Source organism: Rhincodon typus, chromosome 23 (genome assembly GCF_021869965.1).
Source record: "Rhincodon typus isolate 14 chromosome 23, sRhiTyp1.1, whole genome shotgun sequence".
NCBI lineage: Eukaryota > Metazoa > Chordata > Chondrichthyes > Orectolobiformes > Rhincodontidae > Rhincodon > Rhincodon typus.
The window spans coordinates 44,245,363-44,270,261 of NC_063354.1; the positions used below are offsets into that span (position 1 = coordinate 44,245,363).

The 24,899-nt window shown below is 41.4% G+C and overlaps 2 protein-coding genes and 1 long non-coding RNA gene across 8 annotated transcripts in view; 1 reads left to right on the forward strand and 2 right to left on the reverse strand.

The window, feature by feature from the left end:
- Window positions 1-9,069, reverse strand: part of mrpl38 (mitochondrial ribosomal protein L38) — a 16,137-nt gene extending 7,068 nt beyond the window's left edge. The window contains exons 1-5 of the mRNA XM_020533157.2: window positions 8,625-9,069; window positions 7,301-7,477; window positions 3,187-3,318; window positions 1,010-1,215; window positions 444-516 (exon numbers count right to left, since the gene is read on the reverse strand). Of these exons, the coding sequence (XP_020388746.2) occupies window positions 444-516; window positions 1,010-1,215; window positions 3,187-3,318; window positions 7,301-7,477; window positions 8,625-8,718 (682 nt within the window). The 5' untranslated portion in view covers window positions 8,719-9,069. The remainder of the gene's footprint in view (window positions 1-443; window positions 517-1,009; window positions 1,216-3,186; window positions 3,319-7,300; window positions 7,478-8,624) is intronic.
- On the forward strand, window positions 8,999-17,983 carry LOC125485849. The gene is made up of 3 exons (XR_007264553.1): window positions 8,999-9,176; window positions 15,750-15,894; window positions 17,294-17,983. It is a non-coding gene; the product is annotated as an uncharacterized LOC125485849 (long non-coding RNA).
- Window positions 17,973-24,899, reverse strand: part of LOC109934358 (fas-binding factor 1 homolog) — an 87,295-nt gene continuing 80,368 nt past the window's right edge. For 5 of the 6 annotated variants that reach the window (XM_048610762.1, XM_048610761.1, XM_020533164.2 and 2 more), the window contains 3 exons: window positions 22,407-22,524; window positions 19,828-19,958; window positions 17,973-18,125 (listed from right to left, as the gene is read on the reverse strand). In XM_048610762.1, the coding sequence (XP_048466719.1) occupies window positions 18,042-18,125; window positions 19,828-19,958; window positions 22,407-22,524 (333 nt within the window). In that variant the 3' untranslated portion in view covers window positions 17,973-18,041. Of the gene's footprint in view, window positions 18,126-19,827; window positions 19,959-22,406; window positions 22,525-24,899 lie in introns of those variants that run through there. The other variant, XM_048610765.1, reaches the window with a different exon arrangement.

The following is a 24,899-nucleotide window of genomic DNA, read 5'->3' on the forward strand; positions in this document are numbered from 1 at the left end:
CTCGCTGTGTAACACTGGGGTATGGTGCTGGTGCAGAAAGGTCTGTCGGTGTAACACTGGGGTATAGTACTGATGCAGACAGGTCTATTACTGTGTAACACAAGGGTATAGTGATGGTGCAGACAGGTCTCTGCGTAACACTGGTGGATATTTTTGGAGACCTTCACAGTCTGCAAGGGCCATGATTGCCAAGGCCCTATAGCTCTGGTACAGTTCTTAGGGTAGGAGAAAGTTGCAGTTCCTGCTTTTTATTCTAAAGCTGTTTGACAACACTGCCCAATAGCACTACCAGTGGAGCAGCTAACAGTCGATGGAGACATGTTTAAAAAAAGGGGGCACACTTTAATTGAAAATCATTCCACTATTACAATTTTCCCTTACATCCAAGTAACGGCTCTATAATCATACAGCCTCTTAAAATCTTGACGGAAGATACTACAGACCTGGATTGGTGAGCAGCAGTGTCCAAAGGGACCCCTCTTCTGCTTCAAAAGACACTTTTGGAGAATTTAAAGCCTGGAAATGAGAAAGAAAGACAAAGTGAATTGTAATTGGAAAACAATCTGCACTAAGGCACATCATCCAATCATGAAAAGACTATTGCGTGCACACTGTTAAATTGTTATTAACAAAGGGAAGTGAGACAGAGACAGTATGGTCAGCAGCATACAGGGAGAATGATTCACAATTAAATCATGGTTATTGTTAGTTTTTCAGAATTTCTTGTGCCAGAATATTTGGACATGGATGGACTGGTCTACCATTGCAAGGTAGAGGGCAGCAGAAAGACAAGTGACTGCAGGGCCTGTATTAATAAGCCAATCCACACACAAACACATCGGCCAGTCTCTCTATATCTGGGTCTGACCAAATCCTTAATCACTTCATAATTTACTGATCGTTGCTTAATCCATTTTGTAGGTTCCACAATTTTATGTTACTTTGCTGCTTTGAAGTTGTGTATTACATATGTGTAGATTATTAAATACACAGATTTGCTCCTTCGTACCTCTGTGGGGGTGACCACATTCCCGTGATACACTGGCACAATGTCATCCTCACAGTCATACTGAATACGCAGCATCACACGGGGAAGGAAAGTTGCTCCATTGAACAGGTCTCTGTAAACAGCATAGTGTTCACTGATTTTCCGCAAATGGAAAGGCCCATTTGTTATCTCCCATTCAGCTTTCACCTCATCCAGCGGAACTGACACTGTGAGGAAAAGAGACCATTCAAACAAGCCCGTTTCCATTCTGACAATTTTACATTTACAGCTTCTGCATCCATTTGCTTAGTAAACAGGCATGTTGTTTTGCTTTAGCTTTCCCCTTCTCTGAAAGGATTCAATTCTTAGCTCAGTTGTGAATTTATACAGGTGCCCAGCACAACTCCATAACCGTACTCATGTGGACAAGAACATGTGCAAAGAACTCAGAGAGGAATGGAGGGATGGGGAGAATTGGTCACAGCATGGAAATCTGCAATGACAAAAGAAAGGTACTTATAGTTTTGAAAGGCAGTGAGACAGGACCTGAGGATACGTAACATGAACAATGCCATTTGGCATTGGGGCTGGGAAGGGAAGTTGGATGGTCAGTGGGAATTGAGCCAAGTCAGCACGAGTTCGGTTTCAGGGAGGTGAACTCATGAGGGGAGATAGGAGAGAAACCCAAGAGGTATCGATTCAATATTGGGCAAAGGGTAGGTCTATCAATGCAAGGTAGAGGGCAGCAGAGAGACAAGTAACTGTACGGAGTATATTAATAACCAACTCCACAGACAAACCTGTTAACCAGTCTCCCAGTCTCCTGACCAAATCCTTGATCACTTAATAATTTACTGATCATGGCTTATTCCATTGTACTTAATTCAACAATTTTAATGTTATGTCGCTGCTTGGTCTGGTAGACAAGCTGAAAAGCAGAGGTAATTGAAAATTAGGTTTCAATCTCAGTTCAGGTGCAGAGGGAAAGGGTGGTCAGATTTGAGGACAGCATTGGAAAGTTGGGGGGTGTGTGTGTGTGTGTGTGTGTGTGTGTGTGTGTGTGTGTGTGTGGAGATTGCGTCTATTGTCCACAATGATCCCCAAGTTGCTTTAACAGTGGAAAGTGAACCTAACATCCGTCAGAGGCAAAATGTTTAAACCTATTATCAAGGGGGTTTTAGAAGGACCCTGAGCAATTTGCAATGCTACCAGGAGTCTACATGGTTTTGTGAAGGCAAAATCACGTTTGACCAAACTACTGGAGCTCTTTAAGGAAAAACAAGCAAGGTGCATGAAGGGAAAACCACTGGGTACACTGAACTTAGATTGAGATCAAAAAAATCGAGATGTGAAACACAGTCTTAAGGCGACTTGGGAAGGTGTTTGTTTAAAGGCTATTTTCTCTTGTGGAAGAGAATAAAGCTAGAGAACACAGTTTTAAAATAAGAGGTCTCTTAATTAAGATGAAAATTAGGGGAATTTTTTTCTCTCAGGGGTTGGGAGCCTTTAGATCTCCTTTCTATGGGGAGGCAGCAGCAGCTGGGTCATTGAATATGTTTAAGGCAGAAGACGACAGATTCTTCACTAAAAACGGAGTCAAAGATACTGGAGATAGGTTGGAAAGTGAAGTTGAGACTACAATCAGATCAGCCATGATCTTGTTGAAAAGTGGAACAGACTCAAGGATTAAGTGACCTATGTTAGGTCCAATAGTGCTTGTTGCTTTAATGGTTTATACTTCTGTCTTTTTGTTTTTAGAAACAAATCATGGCATTTATCTGAGGTCATTCAGTATCTCTCTGCCTGTTAGAGAGATTCAGGATTACTGTTACATTTAATTATATATATTGATGGGTTTGTTGCTCACCCAGAGTGCATGAGCCCCCAGATTAACTTGAGTTTGCTTGTAGAATTATTTACTTTGTGAGGGACACAAGAAAATAGTGTTTGGAGAGGACCAGAGTCATGACCATTCTCTGAGCTCCAAATTTAGTCTGTACTGAAGTAGTAGTCAAGGTCTGAGCCACATGCATGTGCCCAGCAGTAATGGTTGCAACTCAGGGTAAAAACAAAACACCGAATCGAAGCCAGCAACAAACCAAAAGGTAAAAGGGTTACAAAATTATCTTGGGACCGCATGCAGCCTAGGCTCGCTTGCTAGTTCCTTCTCAGCCATCTGCATGTCAAACCTGACGTACATGTCCTATGTCGTGCTTGACTTTCAAGATCAGAGTTTTTGTGGTTTTCCCTGGTGACGCGCCTGCGCTCCCTCAGTTGCTTCTTCCGAGATTCTCTAAAATGAGGGAGACCAATGTCAATTTTCTCCGAAGCTGAAAAGAATTCAATGGAAAATACTGAGAGGAGCCATCACATTTCAGACTACATAAACTAAAATATTTAGCAATTTGCCCAATAGTTATAGAGAAGTTGAAAGTAACAACTACAAAAATAGTTCAAAGAAAAATACCCACATTAAATTTTCCATGTAAAATATCCCAAGATAAAAGCAAATCCCACACAATAACTTACAATTTCACTTAACTCCAAGTATCGCAAAGTGAATGCATTCAGATGAGAAAAGACTATTTCATACATGGCTAAGATAGCAGAATGGTTGTCATTGACAGAAACCCAGGCATTGGACAAATGAGGGGGAACATGGGTTCAAATTCCACATGGCAGTTGGACAATTCAAATTCCGCTAATTAAATAAATCTGGAATAAAAGTCCAATCTCAGTTATGATGACCTTCAAACCACTGAATTGTTCTAACACCCCATCTGATTCAAAAAAATCTCGTTTAGGGAAGGAAATTTGTATGTCAAGAAAAGGAATTTGCGGAATGTCTATGAGATTTTTTTGGGGCAGCTTGTGGTATAGCTCACTCAGGAACAGGCAATTCTAGATTTGGTGTTGTATAATGAGGCAGATTTGATTAGGAAGCTTAAGCTGAAGGAACCCCAAGGTGACATTGATAATATGACAGAATTCACCCTGCAGTTTGAGAGGGAGAAGTTGGAATCAGATGTAACAGTATTACAGTTGAGTAAAGGTTACTACAAAGACATGAGGAAAGAACCAGTCAGAGTTGATTGGAAAGGAAGCCTAACAGGGAAGTTGATGAAGCAACCATATCAGGCATTTCTGGGAGTAATTTGGGAGGCACAGCAGAAATTCATCCCAAGGAAGAATAAACATATCAAGGGGATGACAAGGCAACCATGGCTACAAGGGAAGTCAGGGACATAACCAAAAGAAAATGCATTCAATGTGCTGAAGATTAGTAGGAAACCAGAGGATTGTGAAGACTTTAAAAACGAACAGAGGATAACTATAAAAAAAAGGCGATGGTGGGTGGGGGGTGTGGAGAAGATCAAATATGAGAGTGAGATAGGTAGTAATATAAAAGAAGATTGCTAGAATTTTTTTTAAGTATCCAAAAATAAAGACAGAGCAAGAGTGGACACTGGACAGCTGGAAAGTGAGGCTGGAGAAGTAGTAATGGGGAACAAAGAAATGGCGGAGGAACTGAACAGGTACTCTGCATCAGATTTCATGGTGGAAGATATCAGCAGCATACTAGAACTTCAAGAGAGTCAGGGGACAGAGGTGAGCGTACTGGCCATCACTAAGGAGAAGGTGCTGGGGATGCTGAAAGATCCAAAGGCGGATAAATCACCTGGACCTGATGGACTACACCCCAGATTTCTGACGGAGACAGCTAAGGAGATTGTACAGGCATTAGTGGTGATCTTTCAGGAATCCCAGAGATGGTCCAGAGGGGAGGCTCCCAGAGGACTGTAAAATGGTTAATGTAACACCCCTATTTAAAAAGGGAAGCAGAAGACAGGAAATTACAGGCCAGTTAGACTGACCTCAGTCATTAACAAGCTTTTAGAGTCCATTATTAAGGAATACTTGGAATTGCATGGTAAAAATAGGGCTGAGTCAGTATGGCTTTGTCAAGTGAAGGTCATGCCTGAAAAATGTTAAAATTCTCTGAGGAAGTAATGAGCATGTTAGACAAAGGAGAGCCTGTGAACGTAATCTCTTTGGATTTCCAGAAGGCCTTTGGCAAGGTGCTGCACAGGAGGCTGCTAAATAAAATAAGAGCCCGTGGTGTACTTGACCAGTGGTCCATGCTGGGAACATAACTATCTACATTATACATTAATGATCTGGACAAAGGAACTGAAGCGATTGTTGCTAAACTTACAGACGACACAAAGATAGGTGGAGGGTCAGGTAGTGTTGTGGAAGTGGGGAGGATGCAGGAGGACTTGGACAGGCTAGGAGCAGAGAAGTGGCAGATGGCATACAAAACGCGAAACTATGAGGTTATTCACTTCCCTGTTTGTAAACAGGGAAGGGCTTTAGAAATCCGACTCAAGAGTCCTAGTTCAGGATTCTCTTAAGATTAGTGTCCAGGTTCAGTTGGCACTTAGGGAGGTAAATGCAATGTGAGTATTCAATTTGAAGGGGTTGGAACACAGGACTAGAGATGTACTGATGAGTCTGTATAAGACTCTGGTCAGACCACATTTGGAATATTGAGGGCAGTTTTGGGCCATGTATCTAACAAAGGATGTGCTGGCGCTGGAGGGGATCCAGACAAGGTTCTCAAGAATGATCCTGGAGATGAACAGCTTGTTATACGAAGAGCAGTTGAGGACTCTGGGTCTGTACTGAATGGAGTTTAGGAAGATGGAGGAAGATCTGATTGAAACTTACAGAATACTGAGAAGCCTGGATACAATGGACAGAGAGACGATATTTCCACCAGTAGGAGGGACTAGGACCCAAGGGCACAGCCTTAGAATGAAGGTTGAGCCTTTAGAGCCGAGATGACGAGGAATTTCTTCAGCCAGAGAGTGGTTAAGCTGTGGAACTCATTGCCGCAGAGGGCTGTGGAGGCCAAGTCACTGATTGTATTTAAGACAGAGATGGATAGGTTCTTGATTAGTAAGGGGATCAAGGGATACGGAGAGAGCAGGAGAATGGGGTTGAGAAACATATCAGCCATGATCAAATGGTGGAGTAGACTCGATGGGCTGAATAACCTAATTCTGCTCATATGTCTGATGGTCTTTTGGTCTTATCTCCAACAAGAAAGGATACAACCATTGCCATTCAGTGGCATCGCCACAGTTGAATCCCCCCAACCCCATCAACATCTGGGCTACCACTGACCAAATTCTGAAATGTACCAGCCATTTAAAACAGTAACTACAAGAGCAGGTGAGAAACTAGGAATTATGAGGCGAGTAGTTCACCTCCCAGCTTCTCAAAGGTATAGGTCAGGAGTGTTATGGAATACTTTCCACTTGTCTGACTGACTGCAGTTCCAATAATATCCACCACACTTGAAGCAATTCATAACAAAGCAGCCTCGTTGACTGGCACCCATGTGAAATCTTTAAAATTCACCTCCTGCACTGTTGATGCATGTTGTTGTACGTGTATCACCTACAAGATGCACTGCAACATCTCACCAAGCCTCTTTAGACAACACTACCCAAAACAGTGACCATCTAGAAGGCAAAGGAGGCAGACACCTAGGAACATATTACTCACAAGTCCCCCTCCAAAACATACACGATCCTGATTTTAACACATATTGCCGTTTTTTCACTGACACCGAGTAAAAATCATGGAACTTCCTTCCGAAAAGCGTCGTGGTTGTATCCACACTACTTGGATTGCAGCAGTTCAAGAACAATGATTAGGATTCGCATTGCATTGAAATAATTTTTAAAAAGCAAAGCTTTCCAGTACAACTTCAACACTGTAGAAAACTGTTGAGCTATGTCCTGTCCACAATAAACAAGACAAACACACAGCAGTCATTTACTGCCACATCAGTCAATCAACAATCACATTCAAAGTTGTCCAGGCGAGTTTAGAGTATTCCATGACATGCCTTTGATGGGCTTGTGACTTGGCCAGCTGGCTTTGGGGAGACAGGTGAATTACTCACCACAGAATTCCCAGCTCCCAACATGTTCTTGCAATCTCAGGCATTTTTCTGCACTGATGAACCCACAGCATTCATTGGTCACTTCTATTTCAGAGTGAGACTGCTAGTGAAGCAGTCAATTTAGGCGATTTTGTTTCAATGAGTAGAAAAGTGCCAAAGTCACCTTATTAAAAACCCAAACCTATCAAAAAGACATAAATTTCACTGGCTTCATTTAGATATAATTCAATGTCCCAGGAGACAAAATGTGAAGTTTCAGAAATACACTGTCATACGTTCACTTCTAAACAGTTGTAAAATGTCTTGGTTTGATACACGTGTCAATTGGAACTTACCAGGCTCTTGTGTGTATTGCTTATAAGTCTTCCACCAGGTTGGCTGCCAGCTCTTTTCCTCTGCTAGCTGCAGATATCGGGCATAGCTACGGTACTTTTCCAGAGACTCCAGGTTTGTCACATCAATGTCTTCGTTGGGCATTGGCCCCAGTGGAGCCGCACGTTTACAAAGCACAGCTAGAAGAGAAATATATGTTATGAGGAAGGGTCACTGGACCCGAAACTCTGTTTTCTCCTTCACAGATGCTGCCAGACCTGCTGAGCTTTTCAAGCAACTTTGTTTTTGTTCTTGATTTTGGTTTTTATTTAGAAGAGAAATATACTCAGTGACAAGCAGCGCAACAACCTGCATACTTAGGACCAGCAAAAAAGTTGCATGCGGCTTGAAGACCTTCGGGGGCTGTCACTGCCTAAGTTCACTTGCTGCTGAAATGCGACTGTTCAATACTGCCTTGGCCAAACTTACATATGCACTGTCTGTAAACTTGTTCATTCAAACCTTCTCTCCCATATAGTAACTCATCCATTAATCTATGTTTGGTCATGGTCAGGCAACACTTTGATGTTACAATTTTCATCCTGGTGTTCAAAACAATTCATGATTTCCCATATTTTCTCATGCCAACATCAACAGCTAAATCTTCACCTCTAAACCTTGGAGGGCTTCTGCCTCCCACCTCCTTGAACTTTTTCTTTGAAACTTACAACTCTGACCAAACCAATATCTCCCAATATTAAGTTTTCTTTGATAATTGTCCAGTAAAGCACAGGTGCTACATAACAGCTAACCCACTTCTTTGCTTAAGATAAGCAGGAAGAGGTGGGAGCTGGAGTTGAACATTTTGATGGCATCAGGCTATCATCCTATGCAGGAGATGCTGGTGGGACAGCTAGGATTAGACCTGCGTGTGGTCTGTTCCACAGGGATTCACAGAATAGGGATGGCATAGGCACACTGAATGAAGGCTGCAGGGAGGTTATGGGGAGATAACAAAAAGCATAGCTTGTAGAATAACTGAGAAGAAAAATCTATGGTGATCAACATTCCCACTGCATCTAATTCTCAATTACATAACTGCAGCTGAAGTACTGCCCTGTGTTTGTCTCTATCTCTATCACCTTCTTCGGGTTACTTAGCTTTGCAGACAGGGGAAGATGAGGTTCTGCACATCCCTGGCTAATCAGACTGGACTCGGTGCCCGGGAGCGATAGAACTGCACTCAAAGGGTTCCCATGGAGAAGCCAACTGACCAGCTCTGAGTTTTCTCTATCTCAGTTTAGGAGGATATTGCAGCCCCACAGTGTCCCACCGCCGCTCACTCACCGGTGCCCGTCACCGTCCTGACCGGCTCCATGACCTTCAGGCTCCGCACCAAACCACACAACGAGCCAGCCCCCATCTTCACCAACACCGCCATCTTTCGCAGTCCTAGTCCGCAAGTATCCCATCAGCCATCGGCACCCTCACGCCAGTCTGCCAGTATCCCGTCAGCCCCTGGATATCGGACAACCTCGGCAATCTGCCAGAATCATGTCAGCAACAAAAACAGAAGTTGGTGGAAAAGCTCAGCAGATCTACCAGCATCTGTGAAGAAAAAATTCAGAATTAACGTTTCGGGTCCGGTGACCTTTCTTCAGCATCCCGTCAGCCCCTCGATATCGGACCTCCCATGGCAGTCTACCAGTATCCCGTCAGCCCTTCTGAGGAAGGGTCACAGGACCCGAAACGTTAGCTCTGATGTTTTTTCTTCACGGACGCCGTCAGACCTGCTGAGTTTTTCCAGCAACTTCCGTTCCTCATTTACAGCATCCACAGTTATTTCGTGTTTTTTTTAATTTAGTATCCCGTCGGCCCCTGGAGATCAGCCTTCTCAAGGTAGTCTGCCAGTATCCCGTCAGCCTCGGGGGAGTTGCGGATGGTGGTGTTGCTGGTGTGCAGCATTAAGATCAATTTATGTTTACCGTCATTTACTGAGACTGGGGCTCAGTGATGAGTGTAGTTGGAAAGTAAGACCAAACCTCCCGAAGACTCAGTGAGATAAGGGCCCAGTCCCGTTAAGTTTATAAAATCAATGGAAATACAGTTTGGTTAAATGGGCTGAAAGAGCTGCTAATGCTGGAAATCTGAAACAAAAGCAGAAAGTGCTGGAGAAACTCAGCAGGTCTGGCAGCATCTGTGGGGAGAGAAACAGTTAACGAGTTCTGAAGGCTGGTCCTGGACCTGAAACATTAATTCTGTTTCTCTTCCCCCTAGATGCTGCCAGACCTGCTGAGTTTCACAGGCATGGACTAGTTGGGCCGAAGGGTCTGTTTCCATGCTTTATGATTACATTCTAAACAAGAGCTTTAAAGTTGGGAAATTTAGTACCAGAAGGGTAAGGAGGTATTGGCAAAGTAAGTGAGTTGTTTAAAAAATCCCACAGAATAATTTCTTTTAGGCCTCGATGTTTTCCTTTCCTTTTGGCTCTGTTTCTTTTATTCCTGCTGTTGTTTTCTGTATTATGGTTTCTGTAACCACGATAGCGCTAGAAGGGTCTAGACCCGAAACATCAGCTTTCCTGCTCCTCTGATGCTGCTTGGCCTGCTGTGTTCATCCAGCTCTACACCTTGTTATCTCAGATTCTCCAGCATCGGCAGTTCCTACTATCTCACTAGCGCTGGAGAATGGTGACTTTTGTACACCTGTATTCCAATACTTGAGTACACATGACAATAAAATCTCATTCTAATACCTTACTCACAATTTCACTTAACTCCAAGTATTGCAAAGTCAATGCATTCAGACGAGAAAAAGACTAATTCGTACATGGCTAAGATAGTAGAATGATCATATCATTGACAGAAATCCAGAAACTGGACAAATGACAGGTACTGTGAGTTCAAATCCCAAACAGCTGTTGGACAATTTAAGTTCAGTTATAAATCTGGAATAAAAATCTAATCTGTTATGATGCCCTGGCTGGAAGTGTAGGGAGGCAGGTTCAATCAAGGCATACAAAAGGGATTTAGATGAGCTGGTACCCAAAAATGAAAACAGCGCAGAGCTATGGGGAAAGAATAGGGTTAATGACACTAAGTGAACTGCTCTTTCAGAAGGCCAGCACAGTCACAATGGCCTCTTATGTGCATTCCTGGTCACCACACTATGGGAAGGATGTGACTGCATGAACGAGAAAAGATTTACCAGGATGTTGCTGGACTGGAGTGATTCAGCTGTGAAGAGGCGCTTAGGTTGTTTTCCTTTGAGCAGGGTAGGGTGAGAACAAATCTGATTGAGGTGTACAAAGTTTAGAGGTCCATAGTTAGGGTGGATAAGGAGAAACATTTCCCCTTAGTACAGGCATCAGGAACCAGGACGGTACAGTGTTAAGGTAAGGAGCAGCAAGTTTAGAGGTCATTTGAGGAATAAAAAAATCACTTGTGGGTATCTTAGAGTTCACTACCTAAGGAGGTGGTAGACCCTTGACATTTAAGAACTATTTAGATGAGCACAAGCAGCACCATAAGATACATGATTTCAGGCCAAGTGCTGGCAAATGGGATTCAAACAGATGGATGTTTGATGACCAGCATGGATACGTTGGGCCAAACAGTCTCTTTCCATGCTGTAAAAACTGTGACTCTTCTGTGCTGTAACCATTATGATTATATAGATACTAATTAACAAAATAAAACAAGGTTAGATAGGGATGTTACTGGTGGTGGTGATGTACCAGCTGCTCCATAGTCATTCAGCTCGGAAACAGACTCTTTGGTTCAACCAGGACATGCCGAATGTAATCCTAAACTAGACTAGTCCCACCTGATTTCTCCTGGCCCATATCCCTCCAATCCTTTCCTATTCATGTACTTTTCAAAGTGTCTTTTAAACTTTGAAATTGTACCTACTGCCACCACTTCCTCAGAAACCCTATCGCAGCCCAATGATATCAATGTGGATTTCACAAGCTTCAAAATCTCCCCTCCCGCTACCGCATCCCAAAACCAGTCCAGCTCGTCCCCGCCTCCCTAACCTGTTCTTCCTCCCACCTATCCCCTCCTCCCACCTCAAGCCACACCCCCATCTCCTACTGACTAACCTCATCCCGCCCCCTTGACCTGTCCGTCCTCCCTGGACTGACCTATCCCCTCCCTAACTCCCCACCTACACTCACCTTTACTGGCTCCATCCCCGCCTCTTTGACCTGTTTGTTTCCTCTCCACCTATCCTCTCCTCTATCCATCTTCTATCCGCCTCCCACTCTCTCCCTATTTATTTCAGAACCCCCTTTTCTGATGAAGGGTCTAGGCCCGAAACGTCAGCCTTTCTGCTCCTATGATGCTGCTTGGCCTGCTGTGTTCGTCCAGCCCTGCACCTTGTTGTCTCTCATTCCACATGTGAACCACACTCCATGTAAAATATTTGCCCCTCCTGTCTTTTTAAAATTTCTCTCCTCTCACCTTAAAAGTGTGCCCCTAATCTTAAAATCGCCCATCCTAGGGAAAAGACACCTACCATTAACCCTGCCTATACCCCTCATTTATATTATAAACTTCTTTAGGGTCGCCTTGCAACCTCCCACGCTCCGGTGAAGAAAGTCGCAGCCTACCCATGGGGGCATCTGGAGAACACTGCAATCCAAGACAACTATATGAAAGGGTCTGCAGCTTGAGGAACTACAACTCATAGTTTTTTTTTAAAAGGGGTAATGTACATTGATCTGAAATCAGCATTACACTTAAAGACAGTCACATAGGTACATGGGGTGATTGGGCCAAATCAGTGAGCAAATTAGATTAAAAGGTATGACTTCATAAAAGTGAAAATGTAAATACTATTTTACAATCAAATTATCTGTATTCCATTCAGAACAGTAGAATTGTTTAAAAGAAAAAAACAGTGGGGAATCAAAAGTTTTATAAGAGTGAGGATCTTATATGAAATATTAATAAATAAAATGTGTTGAAGAAATTAATGAAACTAAAAGCTAATAGGTTTCCCTCATGGCCTGCTTCACATGATCGTATATGATGGTAGTGGACATTTTTGTTGAGATCCGCCTACACTGTGCCATTCAATGAGATTGTAACTGACAGTGATGCAGGTCTGCACACTCTCCTTTGCCTCATACCTTTCCTGTGTGTGCTGACAATCTATTGATCTCCATTTCAAATTAACAATTAATCTGGCTTCAGTGACTAGGAGAGTTCTAAACTTTGTGAGGGAGGCAGGTAAATAGTCACAGAATTTATATAATCATTTGTAGTTACAGCACTGAAAGAGCCATTAAAGGGGACCGAGAGGGCAGGAGCCTCAACCTTTGCAATTGTCCCAACAGTTTTGAGTTTCTTTCAGTTTGTCTTGATAAGCATGGGAGTTGCAAGGTAGATAAACTAACAGACCATGGCACTGTGGTAAATGTCGGGCAGGAGGGGTGTGTAAGAAAGAATATGGTGGTAGTGAGGGATAATTGACCATTCTGTGCATCAAAGTCCAGATTACTCTGTTGTCTGTGTATTGTGAAGGTGTGAGACATCTGCGTTGGGCTGGAGAGTAACTTGAAGTGGGAGGGAGAGGAACCCAGTTGTCATGGTCCATGTCGATACAACCAACATAGCAGTACAAAAGGAGGTTCTGCATTAAAGCAAAAAATTAAAGGTCATAATTTCTACATTATTGCCTGAGGTTGTGTGCAATTCAGATTGAAGAAATGAATGCGTGGCTCAAAAATGAGTGAAGGAGAAGTGGGTCTCTTGTGTTTGGTACAGACACCAGCTCTGGTAAAGTGGAGTTTGTACTAATGGAAAGGTCTCCATGCTGAACTCTGAGCCTGGTGTTCTTGGCTACCTAGGGAAGTAGACTGGATTTTAAACTAAATAATTGTGGCAAGGGATCAAATTTTGGAACATCTTATAAATGAAACAGGATAGGCAAGGCCGAAGAGAAAGATATTAATCTGGGATATGATAAAATAGACTGACATGAAGGGATAGAGAGTACTAATCTAATAGTGAACCAACAAATAAATGTAGAAATTACAAAATAAAAAGGATAAAACTAAAGGATGTATTTTTGTATGTAGGATTCAAATTAAAACAGGTGAAATGAGAGCAAGATAGAAATAAGTAATGATCTGGTAGCTATTACAAAGGCATGACTGCAGAGTGATATGGATTGGGACCTGAATCTTGGAGGGTACAGAACATTTAGGAAGGACAGGAAGCTAGGAAAATGTGGAGGGGTGGCTCCGTTATTAATGATGGTATTAGCACAACAAAGAGGGATGACCTAAGTTCAGGAACCAAGTATGGAAACAGTTTGGGTAGAAATGAGAAATCATAAAGACGTGTCACTTGTTGGAGTGGTGTATAGGCTCCCAAACAGCAACCATATGGTAGGATGGAGCATAAAGGAAGAAATAATACGAGCTTGTCAGAAAGATGCAGCAATAATAATGGAAGATTTTAATCTACATGTTGACTGGAAAGGTCAGATGGGTAAAGGTAATCTAGATGACTAATGTTTTAATGTTTTTGAGATACAACAGCATGTTCTGGAACTGACCAGAGAGTAGGCTTTACTAAATAGGATAGGATTAATTAATGATCTAATAAAGAAGGTGCCCCTAGGCAGCAACGACCCTAACATGACTGAATTTTACCTTAAGTTTGAGAGAGAGAGGAGTAAGTCTGAGACATCTTAAAATTAATAAAGGGGAGTAATGAAGGCATGAAAGCACAGCTAGTGAAAGTGATAAAATGTCATACCTTTTAACAGGATATTTCAGAATATAGAGGGAAAAAAAAATTCTAATGATTAAGAAAAATGCCAAGGGATAGACCCACCATCTATGGTTAACTAGAAAGCTTAAAGATACCATCAAATTTAAAATGAAATCATTGGGCAAAGTAAGAGGCAGGTCAGAAAGCTAAACAGAACTTTTTTTTTAAATGTTAATGACAAAAAAAGGAAACAAATACTGGAGGAGAGAAAGCTAGCCAGAAATATAAAAAGCATATTAAGAGTTTCTATAAATATTTAAACAAGAGTTAAAGTGAGCATTGGTCCTATAAAGTGAGACGAATGAATTAATAATGGAATATAAGAAAATGGCAGATGAATTGAAGAGTATTTTGCATCAAGTTTTTACTACAGAAGATAACAGTAACATCCCAGAAGAAGCAATAAATGAGGAAATGGAAGGAAGGCGGTACTGAGTAAATTGTTGGAGCTGTGGGCTGACAAGTGCATAGGTCCTAGATCCTAGACTCTTAAAAGTTGTCGGTGAGATAATTGAAGCATTAGTTTTAATTTTCCAAAATTTCATTGATTCACGGACAGTCCCATTAAATTGGAAAATGGGAAATGTAACTTCTTTATTCAAAAAAAGGAATAAAACAGAAAGCGAGAAACTGCAGACCAGTTAGCTTAAATGTGTCAAAGGGAAAATGTTAGAAGCTATTATTAAAGAAGTTATAACAAGGCACTTGGATAAGTTCAGTTTAATCAGCCAGAGTCAACATGGCTTTGTGAAAGGGAGATCATCTTAAACTAACCTACTAAGAGTTTAGGAGGTAATACATGCAGTAGGCAAAGGGTAACTGGTGAATGTACTGTGCTTAGATTTACAGAAGGCATTTCATAAGGTACCACATGAAAGGTTATTGCAGAAGCTGAAAATTCCCGGTGTAGGGGGTTGTACATTGGCACAGATAGAAGATTGGTTGGCCGACATGCAGCAAAAAGTAGACATAAATAGATGTTTTCAGGTTAGCAAGATGTAACAAGTGGTGGTACATCAATTGTTTACAATTTTTATAAATTATTTAGATGAAGGAATGGAAGATATCACTGTCACGTTTTCTGATGATACATAGGTAGGAAAGGAAGGCAACTACAAAAAGATGGGGGTTAAGTGAGTGGGCAAAGATCTGGCAAGTGGTGAATAATATGGGAACATATGAAATTATCCATTTTGGCAGGAAGAATAAACACATTATGTAAATGGTGACAAATTGTAGAGCTTGGAGATGCAGAGGGATGTAGGTGTCCTTGTGCATGAATCACAAATTGTCGTTTGCAGCTACAACCAGTCGTTAGGAAAGCTAGTAGAACGTTATTAATTGCGAAAGGAATTACATTCAAAAATAGGTTGGTTATGCCTCAGGTATACAGGGCATGGGTCAGACCACATGTGGTGACTGTGTACAGGATTGGTGACCTTATTTCCAGAGGTCTGTCCAAGGTCAGCTGTGAATTTCACTGTTTGCTTATTTTTCTTAGACCAACCTCAGATTCCAGAGATACTTGTAATTAAACAGCACAGGCAGCTGGCTGTGAAAGGTCACTGCTTGGTCAGACAGCTGTGCAGCTTCACTGCTTCACTGCTCCTTTTCTCACCTTCCACATGGTACCTGCTCTCCTCCTTGTTTTAACGTACCGTTGTTTTGATGTTTTCTCAAATTCCAGAACAATGCAACAGCTTGTAAAACAGTAATTGTAACAATAACTGCTCCAAGGAAATCAGCTCCAACACTGAAAAAAACCTCAACAAAGCAGCTGTTACAGCCACAATTTTCTCCCATCAATGCAGATACGTTGGAAAGAGTTCAAGGTATGTTTCTAGACTCGTATCTGGAATGAGAGTGTTGTCTTATTAGGAAAGGTTGCTCAGGCTAGACTTGCCTTCACTGGAGTTTGAAAGAGTAAGCAATGAATTAATTGAAAAAGATCCTGAGAGGTCCTGAATGAGAAGATGAGAATCTAAAATAAGGGGTAGACCATTTAAAACATAGATTAGATGAAATATTTTTCTGAGGGTTATGAGTCTTATTAAATGGTGGAGCTGACTCAAGATGCTGTACTTCTGCACCCAACTCCTTTGAGTGAAGAAGTATTTTATATTTTTGCTTCTCAAATCTGGCTCTAATGCTTAGTTCACTCCTGCTCCTATTTGTTATTTTCTTACTACTGTTGTTTGATTAAACAGCTTTGATTTTATTTAAGAAAGGATATATTCCATTAGCAGTTCAATGAAGATTCACTCAATTAATCCCTGGGATAAGGGGGTTGTCTTGAGGACAGGTTGGTCCTATATCTGTTAAACCTTAGAAGAATGCAAGGTGATCGTATTGAAACATACAAAATCTAAGGGGATTTGACAGGGAAAGGATGTTTCTCCTTGTGGCAGAGGCTGTAACATGAAGACAGAGTTTAATAATGGGTCTCCCATTTAAGACTGCTGAGTTTTTTTTTCCAACCTGAGAGGTATTAGCCTGTTCAATTCTCTTCCCAGACAGCAGTGGAAGTCACTGTTTCTTTTTTTAAGGCTAGTTAGATAGATTCTTGACTTACAAGTGAATCAATGGCCAGAGGCCACAATCAGATCCACTGTGATCCCCTCAAATGGCTGATAGGCTTGAGGTGCCAAATGCCCTCCTGTTGCTCTTACTTCCTATGCTTTTGTATGTATTTATCAATCCAAATCTGCTTTCGCAGACCCCTAATGTGACACACATTCATACAGGGGGAGTTCTGTCTGCAAACTAGGGAATATGTTCAAGTGTTGTGCCTTTCTTGACCTTGGGCAGCCTGTTATGTTCTCCATGGCAATGTCTCAGTCAGTCGACTTGCCAAACAATCAGCACTTCTTTTCTCCTGTACTATTACTTAAGTAATCCTTTGAAATTAGGCATGCACGTGTCTGTCCTGTTGAATGCAAGATTTGCCATGTTTCCCTTTATCAGCAAGATTCAGGTTCTATATGACCAAGCAACTAATCATAAATACGTGAATTTGGCTCTGGCCATCACTTCTGAGCCTAGTCCTGTACACTCCAAAAACTGACACTAATACATGGATCATCCAAAACTTTAACCAAAGCTTGCCATCAACAGCTGTGAATTGCACTTCCAGTATTTTTTTGTCTTTATTTCAAAAATACATTTGAATGTTACACATGCTGTCTTAATTACATACCTATGTATAACTGATTTTAATTTTTTTTTCCCCAGTGAAATTTAAGATCCTGAAAAGCAAAGGAAGGTTAACAAGACTGGATCTTCTTGAATGAAAACCACCCTCTATCAACAGAAATGTGGTTGAGTCTAACATTTCCTGCCCTTTAGGATGGCAAGGGAAGGGTGGATGAAAAAGAATTTCTTCTGATGTGAACACAGACTAATCTTCCGTGAGGATAATAACAAGCACTCAGCATTCTGAAGAAGGGTCACTGGACCAGAAATGTTAACTCTGCTTTCTCTCCACAGATGCTGCCAGACCTGCTGAGTTTCTCCAGCAATTTCTGTTTCTGTACCTGTTTTATCCTGGCCCAGAAGTGCATTTTTTTATGAAAATCAAGATTGTCAATTATAATTTGTGGATGTGTACAGAGGCAGGGTTTCAGCCCTTAGGTGTGGAAAGCTGCAATTATGGGTACATCAGTTTAAAACACATCCAAGACTGGAGTAACAGTAAGTGGGATGCATTCACATGCTCTTACTGGTGTGTCTAGACGTTTCCCAAGAATCAGCTGTATCTGTGCCAGCAGATGTAATTGAAAGGATTTACCACTGAAATTGTCAGGAGGATGGCTCACATACAAAATGATTTACTTCTGTAACTGGCTCTATTTCCTGCAAAGATTATTATAAAAATAGCAAAGTTTATACACTGTATTAAAAAAAATACAATCGCTACATATACTGATGATGTACAAAGGTATTTATATAGTAGTTTTAGAATTCCCTAAAAACTGTGGTCTTATACTGTTTGGGAAGTTTTGTTATATGGAGCTTTCTTTAGTGTCTCCAGGAAGAACTGCTCATCTTCAAGGAAGTCACGGTCCTGTAAAAGAGAAACAAAGGCCGCAGTGACTGACGGGCTAACAGTGGGCTGACTACATTCTGGACTGCATTACTTTGGGGTTGACCTCATTGATTTGTGCAGATCCATTGGGAATACTTTTGATGCCGGACTGGTTTCACTCTACAATGTGCTAATCCTGGGACACGTCCAAATCATGAATCATAAGTTCACTTAGGGAGACTGGACGACCATCTGATATAGGATACATAACTAGATAGGAAAGGTACGTTTCTGGAATAAAAACAAAGTTGCTGGAAAAGCTCAGCAGGTCTGGCACACCTGTGAAGAAAATAAAATCAGAGTTAATGTTTCGGATCTGGTGACACTTCCTCAGCAACTTTGTTTTTGTTCCAGATTTACAGCATCTCCAGCTCTTTCGGATTTTATAAGGTACACTTCTGGTCTATTCTAATTGAACTAAATCTTAGCCAGAGCTCTGGCAGCAAGACAACTTCCTCTGAGAATGCTGGGACAGGGAGGGAATAATTGCCTCAAGGTCCTCCTCCTAGCAAACATTCAGGGAATTCAACTGCAAATGCAAAGCAATGTATGCCTGTGTGTACCCCTCAAACTGGGTCCCACAGACCCCTGGGAATCTAGATTCATTTTTCAGGAGCTGCCTATGCAGTCAAACAGGACATAGAGGCTGACTCAGTGAGAGGTAGAAGCAGTTGTAGTTGTCACATTGCAGAACCTTGTCACATTGCAGAGCCATCTCACCTCAGAGCAGACTCCCTATCAAGACATACAGAATAGCAGATAGAAGGCAGACAGACCCAAGGTAACCAAGGCCACAAGCTGAATTCATCCTTAAGACGAAGGAGCAGATCCTGCTCTGCCATTCAACGAGATCATGGTTAATCTAATAATCCTCAACTCTGTTTCCTGCTTTTTCGATATAACCCTCGACTCCTTTACTGATTAAAAATCTATTATTCAAGCTTTAAATAAAACTGAATAACCTTGCCTGGACAGCCCTCTAATGGTAAAGAATTCCACAGATTCACAGCCTTGTTCAAGCGAGGAAGTTTGAAAACATATTTCCTCCTCAAAGATTCCAAAATATGTGGTAATTCAGGTACTATGACTTCGATATATTGTGATTTAGATGAGGTCCAGGATTATTAATCCACTTGGAGAGTTTCATCAACTCGAAGAAGCAACATGTGGTCTCCATACAACATCATGCAAACACGGTCCCACCTTTTACTGATGCCGACCAGCTCCATTTCTGTATCATGCTGCACAGCCTTGATGTTGTCAAAATGCTTGTTCACAATCTAGTCTCCTTCAGCAAATCAGATCCAAATGATGTACTTTATAAGTTACAGGCCTCGGCACAGTTGGTGCAGGTTTACTCAGGTCAACTACTCCATTGAATCCCTGTATAATTGATATTGTGTTCCCCTCTTGAACATCCCTGCAGCATTCACTCTTGCCATTGTGATTTGGGTTAAGCAACCAGAAGGAGTCTTGCCTGGACTAACTTGTATGATTTTGGTTAATATCCTTTGCTTGTTCTCCACCTTATAGCATCAGGATAGCTGAAGCCAGGAGCTTTGTTGTGCGAGCAAGTTGCTGACCGAGCACAGTTACATAATTGTTCCATGCTTGCTGTATCACCAGACCATTCCTCAAACATTCACACACAGCAGGTTAAGGACATAACAAAAGACCTCACCTTTTTAGCAGCATGTCTGAAAATTGCAAGTTTGGCCTCCAATTCTGAAGGTCCAGTTGTTTCAACTTTGCTACTCAATCGAGAATTCCCAGGTAGTCCATGCTGAGCATTACTAATTACTGGAGCGAGATCTGAAAGGTCAATGAACGCAGAGTTCAAACTCTTGCAGGATGACAAATCTTACAATAAAGGATACAAACACCATCAATTCGAAAATGATTTGCAGTTGATAAGGAGGAAACAAAGAGTTAAACCTCAATATATTCTATGTCCAGAGATAAGCCATCATTTCCACAGCTAGGAGTTCCCAGTATGAACTAAAGGCAGAGATTACCATAGTCACATATTTGGATCATTATCCTCATAGCCTTTTATCATGAAATGTAAGAGGTTTAATTGAGAAGATTGCTCATGCTGTACAATTGCCCTAGGTGATCAGTTCAATCAGACAAAGGCATTTAGTACATGAACAGGAGCATAGTAATTGCTGGATTACACAAAGACAAGGTCATTCATAGTTTAGAATCCTGTTAGTGACATGCGAGTGATAATGGAGCTGTTGATTAGTACACACCAATTTCCATGATTAATCTAGAACAGACCCAGACATGAAGCAAGGAAAGAACCAGTGATGGAGAGTGGTGGGTAGGTCCAAAGCCACCTGTTTCTTCCAGGCAGGGTACAGAGTGGTGGGGGTCCATGAAGACGCATCTCCTTGCCACTTGTAGCACAGCAAGTGTGAACCTGGCTCAGTGGGGCTGTCTGACCTCAATCACAAAACTATAGTTTCTTAGTGCTACTCCAGGACTTAATCACACATTCTGAGATGTGACTGAACTGATGTACTGAGGCAGATACATTGTCTAGATCCTGTCTTTTGAAAGAGCCATTACATAAGATTACATGAGTTGAAGGTCCCCCATGTCCTGGCCAGTAATTCTCCCTCAAGAATGACCAAAGCAAATTGGCTGGTCATTTATCCCACTGATAGTTGAGAGACTTGCTCCATAAAAACTGGCAGCCACCCTCTCTACAAAACACGTGACCACACAATTCCTCAAATGTACTGTTCTTCAGGACATCCTGAAGATGTGAAACACAAGTTCTTTCTTTTTCTACATTCTATGGATTGTGACCTATAACAGAGATAATGAGTAAAGCAGACAGTGAAGTGTTGCAATAAAAACAAAAATCTGAAAGTGATGAAAATCAGTAAGAAATGCCAGAAATACACAGCTAGCTAATATTACATTTCAATATTTTACTCTTATGAAGGGAAGAGTCCACGCTTCAAATATCAACTCATTTTTTTTCTGATATTGGCAAAACTGCATAGTTTCAGCACGTTGAATTCTTATATAAAATAAAGGGATCTGGAGGACAATGACCATAGCATTCTTCAGAGGGAGATCAGGAAGGCAAAGAAAGAATATGAGATTGCCTTGGCAAATAAGGTTAGGGAGGTGAGTGATCAGGGTCTTTTCCCTGGGGTGGGGGGAGTCCAGAACTGGACGGCATGGGTTTGAGATGAAGGGGGTAAAGGGACCGTAAGGGCAACTTTTTCACACAGAGGGTGGTGCATTTATGGAATGAGCTGCCAGAGGAAGCAGTGGAGGCTGGTAAAATTACAACATTAAAAAAGGCACCTGGATAGGTATATGAATAGGAAGGGTTTAAGAGGGATATGGCCAAAGGCTGGCAAATGGGACTAGATTAGTTTAAGATATCTGGTCAACATGGACGAGTTGGACCGAAGGGTCTGTTTCCATGATGTACATCTCTCTAATCCTCCATAAAATAACAAACTTAAAACATACAAAGAAGGAATTGCATTTATATGGCATGGCTTTGAGGCATCACAAACTGCCTTACAGCCAAAATGGTGAGAGATTGCAGAGCTTGGAGATGCAGATGGATATGGGTATTTCATCGTGTAGTCACTGTTGCAATGCAAAAAAAGATGGATATTAGGAGTAGGATCATGCATGATTACATTTGTATTGTGTTCATAATGTGAAAATAGCTCACAGCAACTGTCAAGGAGGATGAACTAGGCCATGACAGCAAGTATTAGAACCTAGAAAGTGGAGCAGCCTGAAAATACAGTTGTAGAAAGAAGAGATTTGGAAGCAAATTCTGGTTGGAAATACTTGAGTGGAAAGCAAAAAGAAAATGCAGAGGAAGAAGAAAGGCACATGAGCATTTGTGAAATAAGCAAATTTAAACAGTGTCTTGACATTTTCAGAACAAATATTACTTAGTGCAGGAATGTGTGTTCCACCCTAATGTTCAAGCAAGAAATGGACAAATGCCCGATTTAACAGGAAGGAAGCAGGAATAAATTTGCCGAGTAGAAAGACAGAAGCACAATAGTCTGGAATTGCATCAACATATTTCTTGGCCCAGCCACCTAAATATTGCCCTACATTTCCCAAACTGAAATGCCCTCTTGAAAAATGAGCATTGCTTCAGTTGGATTGAGCACCAAATCGGACAGCTCCAAAACAATGAACAGCATACCACACAGCCTGAGCAACATAGCCAACACAAGGAAATCAGAGTTTCAATAAAGTACTTACACGTCTGATTGGCAAAGGACACTGGTGGATTTCTGATATGTGATGTTATTGTGCTGATGGGCATTCCCATTATAAGTTTGTGCGGATATTGTCGTTGCTGGGCTATACTCAGTCGCTCCTGGAAATTTAAATATTCAGACAGAAGTGTGTAATTTGTTCTCTTCATTTCCCTTGTTCATCTGAATTAGCATCCAGCAATTCCCATATGCCGCTAACCACTCCTAGGTGGATGCAGAGTAATTTTTCCAGGTCTCTGCTCCAGTTTTGTTTTATTCATTCATGGGATATGGGCATCACTGGCTGGACCAGCATTTATTACCCATCCCTAATTGCCCAGAGGGCTGTTAAGAGTCAACCACATTGCTGTGGGTCCAGGGTCACATGTAGTCCAGACCAGGTAAGGATGGCAGATTTCCTTCCCTAAAAGACATTAGTGAACCAAATGGGTTTTTCCTGACAATCAGCAACGGTTTCATGGTCATCATTGGACTTTTAATTCCAGATTTTTATTGGATTCAAATTCCACCATTTTGTATTGCGGATTTCGAACCCAGGTCCCCAGAACATTACCTGATCGCTGGATTAACAGTCTAGCGATAATACCACAGGACCTACCCCAAGAGAAGAACCTAAATGTATTAATGTCACATATTTCAGTTTCCCTACACTAAACATCTTTGGTCATTTAAGCTAAATTGCTAGATAAAGGTTAGTTAATAATAGTGATCCATTTATTTAGGGAACTGCATACGAGCCCCTCTAGGAAGAATACTTTCATCCAATTTGACTCAGTGAACCTAGGTCACAGATGTGAAAGGTCTATGTCCAACCCACTGCATCTAATCTAAACTGATTGCACCTTCCATGAAAACTGTTCTGTAAGCACATAAAAATACAGCTATAATTATTTTATTCTTCACTGATTCACAAACTACTTAGCAACAGATATCTGTTCTTCAAATTGTACTTCTGTCATTGCTTGCGACCGTTGAACACCTTAAGAATGTTGTTTTGAAAGATCAGCTTTATCTTTGGTTTGTAATGCTGTATTACTTCAGGTACTAAAGCTTCATATTTTGAAGGTGAAGCATTTCAAAATCTTCCAGAAAATAAACTACTTCTGAGTCACCTGCTAGTACAGAACTTGAGTATTGCTAAGAGACATGCTGTCAAAAATTTTCATCTTTTGCACTCATCAGGACAGACACAAGAATACCAATTTTAAAGGGAGGAACAATTTATATAGCATGAAAACAAAGGCTGCTGACTTATTGGTAAGTGGACACTGTGCAACAATTGAGAACATTTAATCTTGATGTCTTCCTGCACACTTCCTGCTGAATCCACATTCACTGCCAAGTTACTCAATCAGCAATGGATTGTAAAATTCATCAGTTGACTTTAACTAATTTAAGTGTTTATTTTGTACTTCAGTACACTTGGTAGTTGCACCAAACAGTATATGATAGAAGATTAACTCAGGCATATGGTATATTGAACTTATTCTACATACAGTTAACTCAATCACAGCGACTTTCCCACAAGATATCAGCAGTTCAAAAGTAAGCTTAATATCACTACTCAGCTAGTCAAGTTGGTTAGTTACTAGGGCAGCTTCCTTGTCATATCAAGTGAAACTAGGTGGCCCTAATCTTCCAACCAAAAGAAACCTATTATTCCTTTCTTCCTACAGTGCTAGGTGTTGCTGTTCCTGTTTCTCATTTGAAGTGTATGACCTAGTCCTCTCTGCCACGCTATCTGTGTAATGTTTTTCTCCCCATTTAGCATACCTCTGGGCTGGCTGCACCTTGATTAGCAAGAGTATCTGTTCATTGTTTCTATCCATTTGCAATAGCTCCCTCCCTCCCTTTGTTCATCACTTCTCTCATTTGCAGTATTCTCTTTCAATGCTAATACCTACAACCACCTGTCCTGGACCATCCATGTTGATGCGACAGTCAAGAAGGCACAACAATGCCTCTTCTTCCTCAGGAGGCTAAGGAAATTCAGCATGGCATTAAGGACTCTCACCAACTTTTATAGATGTACCTTAGAAAGCATTTTATCGAGATGCATCACGACTTGGTACAACAACAGCTCTGCCCAGGACAGGAAGAAATTAGAGAGTTGAGAACATGCCTAGTCCATCACGGAGGCCAACCTTCCATCCATGGATGCCATTTACACTTCTCGCTGCCTTGGAAAGGCAGCCAACACAAAGAGCCCTCCCACCCCAGTTATACTCTCTTCCATCAGGCATAAGATACAAAAGCTTATACACATGTAGCAACAGGTTCAAGAACAGCTTCTTCCCTGCTGTTATTAGACTTCTGAATTGACCTCTCAAATTTTAAATTTAATGTTGATCTTGCTTTTAGTGCACCTTCTTTGCAGCTGTAACTTTGAATTCCTTGCTCGGTTCAATTACCCGATGATCTTTGTATGGTATGATTATCCCTGTACTGCACACAAAACAAAACTTTTCACTGTACC